Source organism: Fringilla coelebs (genome assembly GCF_963513975.1).
Source record: "Fringilla coelebs genome assembly, chromosome: 1".
In the NCBI taxonomy this organism is placed as follows: Eukaryota; Metazoa; Chordata; class Aves; order Passeriformes; family Fringillidae; genus Fringilla; species Fringilla coelebs.
In genome coordinates, this window is record NC_140028.1 from 101,574,771 (window position 1) to 101,592,417 (window position 17,647).

The following is a 17,647-nucleotide window of genomic DNA, read 5'->3' on the forward strand; positions in this document are numbered from 1 at the left end:
GTGCTGGTGGACAGCAAGCTGTCCATGAGCCTGCAGTGAGCCCACAGCAGTGGCCAAGGCAGCCAATGTTCTCCTGGGGTGCATCAGGAAGAGCAGGGCCAGCAGGTGGGTGGAGGTGATCCTGCCCCTCTCCTCAGCCCAGGTGAGGCCACATCTGGAGTGCTGTGTCCAGCTCTGGGCTCCTCAGCACAAGGAGACATGGAGCTCCTGGAGTGGGTCCATTGGAGGTTAAGAGAGAGGAATAAGGACTGGAACATATCCCTTAAAAGGACAGCCTGAGAGAGCTTGGCCTGTACAGCTCTGAAAAGAGGTAAGTGAGAGAAAACCTCATTAATGTGCAGAGATATCTAATGGGGGGGCACCAAGAGGATGGAGCCAGGTTCTTCTCAGTGATGCCAAGGAATAGGACAAGAGGCAATGGGCAGAGACTGATGCACTGGAAGATGCACCAAGTGTTCCACCAAGCACTGGAACAAATTGCCTGGAGAGCATGTTATGTCTCCCTCACTGGAGATACTCAAAAACCATCTGGACACAATCCTATACTGTGTGCTCTAGGATGACCCTGCTTCAGTCAGGAGGTTGGACCATATGACACTTTCAACCTTACATGTTCTCTGGTTCTGTAATTCTGTATTCAAGATTTTCATGCCTAAATACACTAACAAGCCTTCACAGGAGTAAAATTTCCTTAAAAGGCAGAAAACTAAAACATCGCATTTATATCCTAAGAAATAAAATTTTAAAAAATACTAAAACAAGATTTTTTAATACCACCAGCAACACACAAAGCAACCTGCATATGATATAAAGTATTACTTCCTAGAAAATTAGGAGGAAAACAAACCTACACAAAAAGAAGAATAATCACACTTCACGTAGAGTAGCAGAGCAAAGGGCTGGGGTAGAGAACCTGAGAGGAGTACATTTCATCATTCATATACAAACTGTAAAATTCTTTGAAAACATACTATCTTCAGAGGCTTTAGGGGAAAAAAAAAAAAAAAAGGTTTTGATTTGGAAACCATTTTGTCCTTTTAAACAGTGCCCTCTCCCGTTCAGGATTAAACTGTGATTTCCTAGTGACAGCATCACGCAGACCATAATAGAAATGGTCACTCCCTTGTGACCTGTACATAATTTTCCTTAACCATCCAATTTTCCAGAACTTAAACCAATCTCAACCACAGAACTATCAACATATATTACATTTAAACTATTTCTAGCCAAGCAAAGCCAGCTTGTGAGTGAGAACAGGCAGTTTGGAGTTCAAGTGCACTTAAAGCACCAGGAACATTGGGAAATGTCCGAGATATCCTCAAAACCATGCAGCACTCCCTGCAAAGCTGTATAGATTCAATCAGAGTTGTTTGGATAAGAAACTCAGTTTGCAAAGCACAACTTCCAAAGTGCCATTAAAGAGAACAGCACCTGGCATACCTATTTCTAAACTCTTCACCTACACACGACCCTGGACTTACTGAAAAAAGTACACTATATTTCATTTTACTATTTGCAATTGTCCAAAATTTAGAGAGGCAACACTACACAAAATGATGCCTGTATTAAAGAAAAATGGCCCAATACTATTTAAGTTATAGCATATTTTCTGATTTCTAAGAAATGTGTCTCTTACATTTTATTTTTTATTTTTCTGCTAAAATATGTGACTATTCACCAGAAGCAGGCACCTTCATATATGTTTCATTAACAAAAAGTATTTTAGGTAATAGAGTTCAATTTTGAATTTTAAGTTGTATGGGAATAAGAAGTCTGAATGCTTTCAATATTTCTCACAGACCGTTTCAGCTGTTTTTAAAGACAAAACCAAAAAAGGAAGCAGGTTTGTTTTTCTACATTAAAAAAACCACAAATTACAGTTGCTTTCTTAAAACACCAAAAACTTCTTTTAAATGAAGACTTGAAAGAGTGGGAAACCTTTTTGCCATGGCTCTGCTTTTTTTTAGTGTTGCTATTTGCTGGCCATCAGAATTGATGAGAAAAGGAGGACAGAAGGAACATACACTACTAGAGCTCAGATTCATGAGATTTCATGGTGATACCATAGCTTAGAGCAGGGAGGGCAAAGTAAATAATAAATGAAAAGTAAGCTAATAACATCTCTATGATAATTTATGTACTAGAAAGAGAAATAATGAAATACATACAAGAGTTGTTATATTACAGATGGCACATACGAACCATTCACAGCCCCATGACCAATGCAATATATTCTGAGGACAGCCCAGCCTGATCTGGCTCACATCAAGCAGTACAAAGCAGTAATTCCTATATAACAAGATTCACAAAAATGGTATGTCCTGGGCTGACTTTTATGATGCTTGTATCCCCAGTTGCCTGTTCTGTTTATGCTGGGTAATAAGTTTCACACCTTTAAGACTTGTTCCAAGAGTGAAGGGGGAGAGAAGAAGCGCAGAGTTTGTTATCAGACCCTGCCCTTGCTCCCCCCCATCCTGCTCCTGGACTGCATTGTCTGCCGATGGACAGACAGTGGGACAGAGCTCTCCTTTGCTTTTAGTTGGTTTTTAGCTAGCTGGGGCAGAGAAGTTCCCTGGATTGGGGATTTTCTTTTTCCTGGACCTGTTTAAACCTGCTCTGGACTGAGCACCCAGCAGAGCAGCGGCAGCTCCCACCTGTGTCCCACCAGGCTGGGCCTGAGCCACGGCATTTCCAGCACCAGAGGGACTGATAAGAGACTGAGTGAGCTGAGCTACAGCCCACAGAGGGGACTTTCTGGGTTTGTCATCTCCTTTGGAGCAACAAGGGGTTTTATTGTTTAATATTGCTCATTTTTTGTGCTGGAGAATGCTTTGCCTGTTAAATAAACACTTTTTCCTCTTTTCTCCAAGGAAATCTTTTCCCAAACCAGCTGGAGGAGGGGCTGCTTGAATCTGCTTTCTAGAGAAACCCCTTTGGAGGTTTTCTCCCAAATTTGCCCTAAGCCAGGACAAATACAATCACAAGGAGTGCAGCACTCCAGCATCTGAATCACTCCAAGGATCTGGCAAATACCCTAATCCATAATAGGGTAATGGCTGGGTGTGACTGTAACCACAAACACAAAATGCCAGCAGGTGCTGAACCAGCCACTGTGAGTGTAGAGGGACAATCACTATTTTTGATACAGACCAGGATGCCATTGGCCCTCTTGGCTCCCTGGGCACACTGCTGGCTCAAGTTCAGCTGCTGTCAATCAGCATGCTCAGGTTCCTTTCTGCTGGGAATCTTTCCAGCTGCTCTTCCCCTGCCTGTAGTGCTGCAGGCAGTAATTGCAACCCAAGTGAAGAACCTGGTACTTCACCATACTAAACCTGACACTATTGGCCTCAGCCCAAAAATCCAGCCTGGCCAGAGCCCTCTACAGCTTTCTACCCTCCAGCAGACCAACACTCCCTCCTAACTTGGCGTTGTCCTCAAATTTGCTGCGGGTGCACCCAATCCCCATGTCCACATCATCAATAACTTTATTAAACAGGACTGGCCCCGATACTGAAGCCTGGGAAACTCCACTTATAAGTAGCAACAAATTTGATGTGGTACCACTGACCACCCCTGTGGGCTGTGGGCCCAACCATCCAGCCAGTTCTTCACCCAGCAAAGTGTGCCCCAGTCCAAGCCATGGGCTGCCGGCTTCTCCAGGAGAATGCTGTGGGAGACAGAATCCAAGGCTTTGCTGTAGCAGCATCCACAGGCTTACCCCCATCCACTAGGTGGGCACTGGTCATAAAAGCAGATCAGGTTGGTCAAACAGGACCTGCCTCTCACAAACTGGGCTGGCCAGGCCTGATCCCCTGGCTATCCTGCATATGAAATGTAATGCACTCAAGATAATCTGCTCCGTAACTTTCCTGGGCACCAAGGTCAGGCTGACGGGCCTGTAGTTCCCTGAATCCTCCTTCTGGCCCTTCTTGTGGACAGGCATCACATTGATCAACCTCTGTTTGATCAACCTCTGTTGGCCTGGGGCCTCCCCAGCTAGCCAGGACTGATGATAAATGATGGAAAGCCGCTTAGTGAGTTCTTCTGCCAACTGCCTCACTACCCTTGGATGAATCGCATCTCACTCCATGGATTTGTGTCTAACTGGCACAGCAGGTGACAAACTAATTACTCCTGGATTACAGGCAGTCTGTTCTGCTCCCCATCCCCATTTACCAGCTCAGGAAGCTGGTTGATAAGCTATCTTTCTGTTGAAGACTGAGGCAAAAGAAGCATTAACTGCTCAGCCTTATTATCCTTGGTTGCAATATTCCTTTTTACATCCAATAGAGGTTGGAAATTTTCCTTGGCTAGTCTTCTGTTTTTAATGTTTTTAATGTCTTTATAAAAGCACGTTCTACCATCTTTCACACAGGTGGCCAGATTGAGTTCTAGAAGAGCTTTTGTCTTTCTAATTTTCTTTCTGTGTGATCTAACAACACCCTTGTAGTCTTCCTGAGTTACCTGCCACTTCTTCCTAAGGTGATAAACACTTTTTTTTTTTTTTCCTAAGTTCCAGCAAAAGCTCCTTATTCAGTCAGGGAAGTCTTCTTCCCTGACAGCTTATTTTTTGGCACGCAGGGACAGGCTGCTCCTGTGCCTTTACAATTTGCCTCTTAATGTATGTCCAGCCTTTCTGGACCCTTTTGTTTTTAAGGGCTGTTTCCCAAGGAACTCTCTGAACCAGTGTCCTGAACAGGCCAAAGTCCAGCCTCCTGAAGTCCAAGGTGGAGGTTTTGTTGACCCCTTCCTTAATTCACCAAGAATTGAATACTCCACTATGTCATGGTCACTGTGCTAAAGATGTCATCTGACTGCCACATTTCCCACCAGCCCTTCTGTTTGTAAAAAGCAGGTCTAGCACCGCACCCGCCCTGCTAAGATCATTTACCAGCTGTGTCAGGAAGTTTTCTTCCACACACTTGAGAAACCTTATAGACTACCTCCTCTCCACTGTGTTGAGTTTCCAGCAGACATCCCACAAGTTAATTTCCCACAAGAACAAGGGCTAGCAATTGTGAAACATCAGCCAGAGACTTACAGAACAGTCCATCCATCCCTTCATCCTGGTTGGGTTGTCTATAATAGACCCCTATCAGGATGTCTGCGTTATGTCTTTACTCCTAAAAGATGCATCATCCTTAAATAGACATTGCTTATTACCTGTTGAGTATCCAAGACTTAAACAACCATAATTTAGGATTTCAAGTTGCTTTATGAATGCCTAACAAACATCACTTAGGTCTTACCTCCCAAACACTTTCAACTTCAAGCTGCCATAGTCTATGAATAAGGCTTACTGTTTTCCACTATAGAATATTATAGAACTGTAAGTTATGCATTACATAAAACTCTAAACAGCAAGATTATGTGATTTTTGCTCAACTTGTCTTCCAAGCAGTGAAAGCAGAAGCAAGTCACCTAGAAGTATAGAGGTGCTGTTTGATCATATAATTATATGGTTAGAAAAGCAAAGGCTGACCTGGAGTTGAATTTGGCAAAAGACACAAAAGACAACACGAAAGGATTCTGCAAGAAAATCAGCAGCAGAAGGAAGGCTAGGGAGGGCATGGACCTATGGCAAAATAAAGACCATGAAGATGGATGCATTTAATGCTTTTTTGCCTCAGCAGTTACCAAAAAAAGATGGCTCTCAGGAGTCTTAGGTCCCTGAGCCTAGAGAAGAATTCTGCAGTAAGGAAGAATTGCCCTCAGTTGAGGGAGCACTCAAAACATATAAAACTATGCATCTTTGTAGCAGAGGACAACAGTATTTTCTTGTGCACTGGGAAGAGTGTCAAGCAAGCCAAGGAGGAAGATCCTTCCCCTCTTCTCAGCACTGTTGAGGCCACACCTGTAGTTCTGTGCCTGGCCCCGGGCTACTCAGTACAAGGCAGACATCGACTTAATGAGGCAAGCACAGTGTCACAAAGGTGATTAAGACTGGAGCATCTGACACAAAATGAAAGGGTGTTTTACCTCACACAGATTGTTTGGATGTCATTTTAATTATTTTTCATCGTTATGGGTACAGAAACTAAACAAAAAAAGCAAACACAAAATGCAACTCCACTTGACAAATTCTAGTTGTGAGATTATGTGCACAAGCAAATGTGATAAACATTGTAGTAACCAGCCACTGACCAACCTAAATACATATATAAACAAAGATTGGCAGCAAGCCCTGAATATAATTGTCTTTCTGCTCTTGCCATTTTCAGACATTTGCCACACAAATATGCTAAATACACCACAAAAGACTAAAAAGATATTTGATTTCTATTGAATAACATCCATACCCAGTAACCAAAAAGCCAAAGCCATTTATTCCGCAGAAATTGAAGTGAAAAGAAGATTTGTAACTAAGATTTTAAAACAGTGTAAAAATATCTGTAACTTCTTTACTTGCTTCTTTATCTGTAACTGTTATTTACTTGCATTTTACTATTAGACTTTTCATTTCAGTGCTTGATTAAGATTTTGGGGGGTGGTTTTTGTTGGAGTTTTTTAAGCAGTTTTTCAGACTTAAAATTATTTTTATATGAATATCAGCATTCATGTGTCTACTTCCTTTTCATTCTTCCCTGCTTTTATAAAGTACATACAACTCTTCTACTGTTTCAGTTACCAAGCAATAGACTGCAAAAAAGTTATGCAAAACTTCCATAAACAGGTAACTGCACAATTCTGAAGAGAGAGATACTTCAGGGCAGTAAAAACACTGAGATTACCAGATTTTATAACACAATATGTAAATTGATTCTGTAAAACTGCTGGGAGAGTTTAAAAAAAAAAAAAAAGTCTCAGTTTTCAGCTAGTTTAAAGCAAAATCCAAGGAGGTCAGCCCATCCTGGCTCCTTTGAAATGAATAGGAACATGTCAGGCTGGTATGGCAATGACACTGAACAGCTGCTGAGCTGAGCTGTTGACATGGCTGCTTCCTCAAAAGTTTTCTATACCTGTTTTTGAATTGAACTCTCTTTAACTCTCAATTTATCCTAACTGACATCAAAGTAACATACTTCTGTACAACCATATGACTTTTATAACACTATGACTGAAATAAAGGAAATAATGAACATAAAGAATTGAAAATAAAATACCTGTTATTGAACAGTACACTATGTGAGGAGCAATCTTTTTAATGTCTTCATAACCTAGACCCATTTCAGCCAGCTTCCCAGGGACAAAGTTTTCCACAAAAACATCAGACACTGCTGCAAGCTTTAGAAAAGAAAAGGAGGAGTAAAATCTGTTAATTAGTTCCCAAATGTTTAATAAATTCCTATGTAACTTAACTTTTAAAATCTTACTAATCAAAATTGCTCTAGTCTTCCTCATAAAAGAAAAGCCTATAGAGATATTTTGATTGTCTGTCAGATTGTGCATTTATGCAAAATACATATTAGAGATGCTGCATATCTAGAAAGAAGACTATCAAAATCCTAAAGGCATTAGACAAAACTGTGGTATTAGCGTATCACATCAATATCCTAAGGCTTGACAACAGTTTACAGAACAATCTTCACAAAAATTATTTCTATTCCCTTTATCTTAAGAAAAGGGAAGTGATATATCTCCATTTTTCATGTTTTCTCCATAATAGAAATAATATTTAAATTATTTTTCATTTTCAAGTAATTGATTAGAATTACCCTAATAAGACCATATATCCAACTTCCTATATGTAGAAGTGGAATAGGGAGCCCAACAACACTTAAAATAAAAAATAAAATAAAATAAAAAAAAAAAAAAAACCTTAAAATAAAAAAAAAAAAAAATTAAGATCTTAAAGTCACATTAAATATAACAGAGCTGTCAAGGTCTGCAATATTGCTTTTTTTATTGCTCTCAAATGAACGACCTAGTCCAAAAATCGATTGATGTTGAGATTAACATGTAACCTTGATTTGCTTTAAATTCCATCCTCTCTTATAAAAATTATAAGCAGATATACATATGCAAATTTCACTAAGACTAACACAAGTTGACTCCTGAAGCATCAGAACTCCACATTAAAGGTGGATGTATGCCTTGAGGGTCTTGTAGGCTTTCTGCCTGGTAAATTGTGTGGGGTATGTGTGAGCACACAGGAATTTAAGAAATGCTCCCTAACAGGCACACATGTTTGTGAACCCATTTTTAAGCATAACTGATATATTAATTGCTTAATGCTATTTGCAGCCAATCAAGGAGTTGCAGTCTCTGAAACTGCCATCTCACTCTCTAATTAAATATACAGAGTGTTAAATAAACTAGTGTCATCATAACAGAAATCACAATGACTTCATAAAAGATCAAGTTAAGGAGATTTTATTTTCTATTTAAATCCATCACAGTTCATACACAAATACTTTTCAAACTGGTAATGCTGCAGCTTTAGCCTAATTGATTCAAGAGATGAAATTGGTTACAACTTCTGTATTGCTTTCACTGTGATTTTATAATCTGTGAAAATTAAAGTGATTGGATGGGCTAAAACAGTTGAAAGTTCTTGTGCATGTTATATTGAAAAACTACCATCTCCTACCAAGCTATTGAGGAAGAAAGCATGACACACAGTACTGCAACATGAAAAGCACCATACTTCTGGACGGGGCAACATATGTGAAATGACAAAAATGCCAAGTGAGGATATAATGACTTGGGCCCAGAGTTTAGCAGGGTATACACTCTCAGAGAAAGGAGTTTTCAAGACACATTAGAAGTGCTGTGCCAGTTCTGCATCTAAAGTTTTCATTGGAAATAGTTTTTAATGTATAAAGGTGGCAGTCTGCATGTAGCTCTGACGCTCACTGAACCAATTCTGCCATTGTGGAAAACTGGATACATAGTCTGATCCAAACTGATGACTTAAATTTTAGCTTTTATATTTTCCAGATTCTGTACTGCATTAGTATATTACTCTGAACTTCATATAAAGTGTTAGCAAGGTCTCTTCACAGTTTAGTTAGACAATCTTTTTCCAGCCTCAGAACCAAGGACACCATTGCAGCTTCAGGCCCAAAAGCAAATTGAGGAGAGGAATCTGGGAGGATGGGACTTCATAACCTGAAGCTGTAATTGGACAATTAACCCCAATATGTAAATGAACCAAAACTTAAAGTGTGAAAATGTGTGACCTGTCATACATCCTGGGTGTAGTAGCCACGGCTGGGCTCTTGTACTGCCTGAGGTGTATCCTTCAAAGGGCTTTTTAATAAATACCTACTTTAATCCTTTAACACTGTCTAGCCTCTGTTCTAGGTAGCCTCTCAAGGCATCAAAACAAACTACGTTCTTAAAATGCAGAGATTTCCAGTCTCAATGGGGTCTTAGGTCCACTGTCAACTAAAATTTCATATCTCATGCCCAAAAATTCCTCTAAACATCACTTGTATTTTAACACCTACTAACAGAGCAATACAGCACAGACCTGACTTGGAGTACTATCTGTTCCAGAAAGGACACTGACAGGCTCAACATGTATGCCTCAGGAAATAATGAACATCACAGTTCATGCCAAAGTAGTCAATTAGTCGAATAAGAAAGAATGATGCTACTAACTTTAGAAAGGAAATCATGCATACCTTTTGGAAGTTTTGGTTGGTGTTTTTTTGGTTTGTAGTTTGTTTGGGGATTTTTTTGTGTTTTGTGTGCTTTGGTTTTTACAAGAACTCCACAGAGAAGAATCTGCATAACACATACCTATAAACAAATACATCCATATGTATGTGAGTAGCTTGCTTTATCAAGTAAGAGAACAATGCATGGTACGCATTGACCGTTTAACTAAAAATAGTGGAAGAGAAGAAGTGCCATTGGCTCCCAGCCAATTAAAGTCCCAAGTTCTTAATGAATAAAAAAATTTAAAAGTTCATTAGCTAAGGCGAAATAATTCACAGGAGAGAAGTATACTCAAGGTTCTTAAAATGAGTTTCTGACAATAACCAATAAATAATGTTCTAAAGAGATACTACAAAAAGATATCAGAGCATGGGACTGGCACATATACAATCACAGAAGACAAAAAAATAATTTTTATTCAGGAAGACAAACAAATATTTGGAATGCAAATTAACAGCCAGCCAAAAACACTAGAAGGGAAGAAAGGGCTACAAGTGACATAGAAAAAAAAATTAGTCACAGGAATAATTTTGTGGAAATCAACTAATCATTTGTAAAAGAATAGATCCTTGAAAAAATATTTTGTAGTGTTGTGCCAAAGGATGAAAAGCAGCCAGGACTCTTGATTAATAGATTTCTTCAGCTCACTTGATATTACTGACTAATTGTCAAGTCTGTGTTTTTGTCATATACCTGAAGACTCTCTACTCCTGTTTTTCTAACATGATTCTAAATTGAGAATTGCCCTCTTCCAACTATACAAAATATATGTGGGAAATAAAACCTCTTCTAACCATGATACCTTGCTTAATAAAGGTAAAAAAATTATAACCTTATTACATTTCTTTGTAGCTTTTACACTGGTAATACAACTCATATTTATGTATTAATAAGCAGTGTCACAAACTTCAATTTATACTTTTCATGAGCTACTTTAAAGACATGGACACTTCTTGCCATAGTAACAAATACAATGCTGAACAATGCCCAGTTCTATACACATCTGTCCTGATGATAGCAGATGACAACTGAAAACAAAAGCCTGTTACAAATAACTTCCCTTTACACATACTTTTTGACAAACTCCAAACAGAAGTTTCATTTGAGATGAATAATGGAATGTCAAGACCTCTGCACCAAATGCTTTCAAAATGTATCGTTCGAAATTAAGCAGAAGGATGAACAACTCCACAAGTAGTGTGACAAACAGAGCTCCATCAGTTTTTCAATGTTGCTGTATCACAGATAGGGATGGCATTGATTTAAGGAACAGAAAGCTATAGTGGTTATTAAAGCAACTTTTTAAAAGGATAGAAAATATAAGAAATTACTTTGTCACAGGCAGTCTCCTCATTTTTACAGTTAGTGTGGTAAATATTTAACAGATGATGCCACTTTTTCCTCCACCTCATTTTGACTCATAGGCCCAGCTGTCTTTAACTCTTCAAACACCTTCAGCCCACACATGTGGAATCAGTGGACACTCTGAGTAGTTTCTCTTTCACCATTTTTAAAGGTCAAATAATAAATTAATCTTGTTCCATGAGAGGAAAAATTTTTACAGCACTTAATTAGAATATGACTAGTTTATCCAAAAAGATGTCTGTGTTATACCCCGCAAAATTTTTCCAAATTAAAATTTCTGCTTCCAAATTTTTTAGAAGTTAAACATACAGTTCCATAACAAATTAACAATAAATGCCTCTGTTCTGCAAAAAGAGAAGGCACTGTAGAATTATATCTATATATAATCTCCAGAGTATTCCTGTATGAAGTACCTTTGCATAGCTAACAAATCAAATCATCAGAAAACTTAATCTATTTCCATTTTATGCAATATTCCCAACAAAAAATACTACCAGACAAATTCCACTTACTGCATGACACATAGTGACACTGGAAAAAGGGATTGGAACTGATACTGAAACAAGCAGTAACAGAAGTCAGCTGCTAATACTGCAGGGCTTAAAACACAGCACTAGCAAGTAGCAGATCTTGCATTTTTCAACAAATAATAAATAAAGGGATGACAAAACTCAAGTCTGAGAAAATGTGAGATTTGATGTTTTTATTATTTTTAGATAGAGAAATGGATCACCTTAAAAGATGTTGAAGTCAAATACTGAGAAAGAAACAAATACTAAGTTTCACCTACAGGACAATGTTTTTCAGGAAGATGTACAGCAACTGTACACTGTAACATTCAAAAAACTGCATTTACTGGAGCACAGCATCTCCTCCTAACTGCTCACTGACTTCATCTGATCAGTCCATCTTGAATTGTTCTACTGCAGTAGTACAGCAAGATAGCACTAGTACAGCAGCAGCAACAGGAAAGGAATAGGCTATTAGACCATTTCCTCACAATATTTCATCTGAAGATTTTGATGACATTTTCATGTCGCCATGTAAATCTAAAGTCATCACAAGTTACACTGAACATTGAGTCCAAAAGCACAGAGTACAGAAGTATATGCTGTAATTTACAAAATTTACTGCATACACAGATTTTTTTAATTATCAAATTAATAACTGAAATGCAGAGTTTTGTCCTTATTACTTAGTGTAACTTGTGAATCACTTAGGATCACAACAATACGAAATAAGGACACCTCACATGCTATTAAAACCTACCTCTTTGATAAGCTGCACTCCTTTTGAATCCTTCATGTTGATGGCTATACTCTGGGAATAAAAAATAAATAGAAGAATAATTTATGTGGAAAAAATATGTGAAAGGTATTATCAGTCTATTCTAAACATAACCAACAGTCAAATTGAACACTATTGCTAATCTGGATAAATAAATTTTAACACATAGCCCATCTCCTTCTGCAAAAAAAAAAAAAAATTCTCTCAGCAAAACAATTAATGATTAATGAATGAGACAAGCACCAAAACCAGTCTGACAGATGGGCACCCTGTTCACTATATATTTACACAGGACCCACTACTGCAAGTACACAGGGGGACACCAGAAAGATTTGTATCAATGGTAACAAGCCATTAAACAATTCAGATATGTCATGAAACTTCATGTTAAGTTTCAAAAGCTAGATTTAGCCACCCTCACCATGGTATAATGGCAGCACTCTTCCTGCCAGCTGACACAGGGCAACCAAGCTGATGCACCTGAAAAAAATGATCACTCAAATAAAATACCCCTTGCTTGCAGCAGGTTTCATTTTCAGTTAATTAGCACCAGCAACTGAAGACCATCAGGAGCCCTCTTGCATTTTTATTTTGCCTCAACTGCCCGCAGCACAATACCAGAGATTTGCAACCTTTGTTGTTCTAAAAACCTACAGATTTTCTCCTGAAATTTATTCATCATAACATTAGGTCAATGTAAGTATTGCTCCATTATATATGCTAAGAATCAAACTAAGAAGTGTTATATATTCAGTTATAATTACAGAAAACATAGGCTCGTGTTCTGTTCCACACCCCATTTACCTTTTTATTTCTATTGACACTGAGAAAATAAACACTTTCTGTCCCAGCAAAAGGCGGGCCCCAGGCTCTCGTGTCATCACCAGCTCCTGAAAGAAATACCATCACATATTCATAATTGCCAAATATCACACAACCAACAGATAAGAATAAAAAGCTTTTCTCCAATATCACATTAAAGCCACCTAAGCTTCATCTAGCAGGCAGGACAAATATTAGTTTAACATATTTATTTTATGATATTTATATCAAAAAAACACCTAAAAGTGAATGCAATTAAGCAAAGTGAAGAAAGTTTTTGCTAGTGTTAGGATTCCATTTAGTCTTGAAAATACTAATACAGCCACAGACCATTAGTGTATTTGCAGGTTTTTTGGTTGTTTTTCACTTGTGGGTTGGTGTTTTGGTTGTTTTCTTGGGGAGCCTGGAGAAAGGGGAATTGGAGTTTTTTGGCAGTTTGTTTTAACTTAATATAGAGCTACAATGCCATTCCTTTTAGTCATTCCTGAAGAATTTAGTAGAGTGTCTTGCCTGCACCAAGTCACCCAGTTCATCTGGTCAGTAATCTATTCCTGAAACACTCCAGATATAACATCAAGATACCACTGACAGACAACAACTGATTAAGTTGCATGCTGCACCACGCCAACTCAAAGAAGTGCTTGCTATAGCTGGTGCAGGGCCCCACCTCCAGCTCTTTCAGAAATCCTGCCTTAAATGTGCTGCAGACACTGATATTAATGTATCATTTATGCTTAATTTCCAATTAACCTTTCTTAAACATCATGAAGACTAGAAATCTATTTAAAATAGAATTAAAGCTAAATTCAACTTCAGATAGAATCACTGTCCAGACTGTTAGCAAGCATGTGCATGCCTGTATCTATTTCAATATCTAGACTTCATCTACTTGTTAACTTCACATAACTGAAAACTCTCCTTAGTGAGTCAGCAGGGAAGGCTGATACAGAAGCCCAGATACAGAAACAAGCTGAAGAACCTTAGGTGGCATATTACATAGCCACTGTCACAATCATGCTATACACTGTAGTAACACAAAAGTCTAAAACCATTTGAGATCTACAGTGGCAGAAGTTATGCAAACATATAAATTGCTTATCAACATTTCCACTGTTTATTATCTCAAAAGACTATTTTGGTTCAAACAGGATGCTTAGGAGGGCAGGGGCAATCTCTTCTCTGTGTACTTTAAGTGATTCAAAGCAAAAGATTTCAGTAATATTTTCCCTGTAGAACACTAGTGGGGCTACTGTTCTTTTGGATTAATACTCCAGTGAAAGTAGACATCCTCTCACAGAAAGAGAGGATTACTCACCTTCTAAAATGTTTGAAATTTAGAATTCTGAAGCTGCCCTTTTTCTTTGATCACAAAAAAATGCAAAGCTCCAAAATCATTACTTCATACTTAATTGTTGACATTGCTCTGTTCCTACTGCCTAGATGTTTGGAATGCCACCAGTGTTGGTCTAATCTGATAGTACAAAATTGATGTACCTTTGCCTGGTCACAAAAGTAAAAACCTTTATAACAATGGTCAGTAATAAGGATGACCTACAGATCGATGTGGCAAAACCTTTGTCAAACATTCATTGTTTCATTAAATGTCCAAACATTCAATATTTCCTATTACAAATAAAATATAGATAATGTAGTATTTTTAGTATCTCAATTTACGTTATAAATTACTATAAACTGTTACGTTATAAATTATAGGGAGTGTAATGTTGTTCAGTTTCTCAACTATTTTCACCAACTAGTTTCAAGACTAGTAATACCAAAAGAGAGAAAATTAAAGCATGGAAATTTAAAGGAAAAAGTACATTACACAACGTGTAGCTGCTATGGCATAATTACACACCTCAAATGCATCACAATGATACATAAAACTTTGAGCCAGGTAAGAGGACTATTTCCAAAAAAGACCCAAATGCCATGCAATTTGTTATTCTTCTTATATGGTCTTCCAAACTAAAAAGTGTGCCTATGCCATAAGAATGAAGCATTTTTTTTCCATTACCCAGTCCATAGAAACTCTTTGGAGAAGAAGCATACATGCTGAGTGGAAGAAGAAGACCATTGTGTTAAGCTAAAAAATACACTAAATTTAATTAGAAGTTAATTATCCAATGTCCTTATATTATATATACATACACACTTAAAATCCAGTTCTTATTATATCTAAAATAAACTAATAAAACTCTTACCTGGTCTTTCCACTTTAATAACTTCAGCCCCTAGATCTCCCAAATTCATTGTGGCAAATGGTCCTGCAAGAACCCTTCAATATGAAAAAAAAAAATTTGTTTTCTTAGTTTTTCCAAACAGAATATTTGCATTTAGACACACTGTTACAAATGACAGACAAAACACAAACCTTGTTAAATCAAGAATTTTCACACCATCCAATGGCTTAACATTACTAGCACCTGACAAGAAACAAAAAACAGTGACTTCAATCTCAAAAAAAACCAAACACATTGTTCTTAGACCACTCATCATTCTCCCTCATCTCCCTTCCCCGATAAATGATAATAAAGCTTTCTGAACAAGCTGGTTATTAGGTGCATACTACATTAGTAAAGCCTTTCAAAGTTGGAAAACTTTGTATGTATGACATTTCATAACCCATTCTAACTCCCTAGCAAGTCTACAATAAAGCTACTTCATAGCAATACTGTCTATGCGCCTTCCACAAACACTCAAACAGCTTTTAAAGGCTAATCTGAAGAAAGATACGACAACAGCATTTCAGTATGCAACATCAGAATGACATAAGCTAAAAATAAGGGTATCAGATCAATAGGAAGCATAGCAGAATTCACAAAGTGTGAATCCTCACCTGTGTAGACCTATCCACTTGCATCACACAAGCACAAAAAGAATATTCCCTCTACACAACTTAAGGCAGAATACATGAGCCAAGGAAACACTTTCAATGGCAGCTGCATATGTAAGATAATTATTAAGAAATCACAATGCTTTCTTCCTTTCCCTCACCCTTTCCAATCTGATCAGGTCTAATAAACAACAGTAATGGCAATAAACATCATAGACACAGCAAGTAATTTTCTTTGGTGGCATTAGGTTATCTTCTTCTCCCTCAGTCTTTAATTGAAGGCTCGGGACACAAACACTCCATCACCCTGTGAGGATGGTCATTCAGTTACTGTTGGGAGGGTGGTCTCACATCACACACAAAACAAAAGCACCTGGCCAGCAACACCACTGAAGTGATACATACCAGTTTGTGGCAAGCATCTCTTTTTGGTGCTTGTCCTGGTAAGAGAAAGATGTAAAACGTGTTGTGGGGTGAGGGGGTGGGAATCAAGCAAAGCACATTCATCCAAAGCCTGCAGGGCAGTGTGGTGATCTCCAATATCATGCAGCAGCGCATGCCTGTATCACCTGCTCCACATTCCCCCCATTAGACCTGAACCACCATTCAGTCACCCTCATAACTCTTGTTCCTACGTATGGGAAGAAGATTTATATCGAGAGAGAGAAAAGAAAGCTACAGAGAAGCAGCAGTAGAAATTCAAAGTTTCTGCTAAAATATTTTCATTAACTGTACTGCCCTCAAGGAGAACACTTGCATCCCATCGCTCATCTTTAAGAAATTGTCCTCCACTATTACCACTTACTCCAGGGAGATTTCCATTTAACAGGTTTTGTTCTTTAATACAATATGCAGACTGAGCAGCATGTTGAAAACATGTACATCTAGGAATGGCCATGTGTTTAGCACTTTCAAAGACTTTAGGAAAATCTCAGGTTGCTACTCCTCTTCAGTGCTCCACACCTCCATGGGTTCTGGACATTGGAAAACAGCTGTGCTAGGTAAACACCACCGACTCTCCAGTATAACTTCAATTTTATCAAGCTGGATGCACAATTTTTTCCACAAAAACTCTATGCTTTTTTCCAAAAAAAAAAAAGGAAAAAGCTTTACTGAAGCTCCCCAAAAATTAAAAAGCTGTTATTTCAGTTTAAAAAGATCTACCTTCCTCTATTATTTCCACACCTTTTAGAGCTGCACTTCAATAGCTCCCCTCTTCTCATCCTGAGCCAATATTTAGGGCTACTCACAGACACACTACCAGAACAAATGCAACTTTCAGATCCAACAGGTTCTCTATCTGCAGTCAAGTTGTAGGAATCCACAAAGATATTTCTCAAAAAAGTCAGTAAAATGTTAAGATTAGGCTGTAAATATGTATTTATGCATAACTAAAACTGATGAACCCTTACTAACTATCATATCATTAACATTATGGCATCATCTAACACTCCATTCAGGGGCTAGGACTCTTCCATAGCTGGAACAGAATAGGAGAGCACAACTGTTGCTCTGAAGAAAAACAGACCATTGTAATTTATTTTTTTTAATGACAGTAAATAACAGATATCCATGAAGATGAAGAAATATAAGAAAGATGAGAGATCAAAAGTTTTCTTTTGAAAACTGAGGAACAGACCTGTTAGTCTCTTCAGAATAGAAGAACACAGATGTTCACAAAAAAAATTATATATGAGCTAGATCATATATGCAGTGTGACACTAATTTGCT

General features: G+C 38.0%; 1 protein-coding gene across 1 annotated transcript in view; it reads right to left on the bottom strand.

Annotated features, from left to right (window-relative positions):
* SUGCT (succinyl-CoA:glutarate-CoA transferase) overlaps nucleotides 1–17,647 on the bottom strand; it is a 313,226-nt gene that overhangs the window by 294,041 nt on the left and 1,538 nt on the right. The window contains exons 2-6 of the mRNA XM_084207991.1: nucleotides 15,455–15,506; nucleotides 15,285–15,358; nucleotides 13,063–13,148; nucleotides 12,241–12,291; nucleotides 7,104–7,224 (exon numbers count right to left, since the gene is read on the bottom strand). Of these exons, the coding sequence (XP_084064117.1) occupies nucleotides 7,104–7,224; nucleotides 12,241–12,291; nucleotides 13,063–13,148; nucleotides 15,285–15,358; nucleotides 15,455–15,506 (384 nt within the window). The remainder of the gene's footprint in view (nucleotides 1–7,103; nucleotides 7,225–12,240; nucleotides 12,292–13,062; nucleotides 13,149–15,284; nucleotides 15,359–15,454; nucleotides 15,507–17,647) is intronic.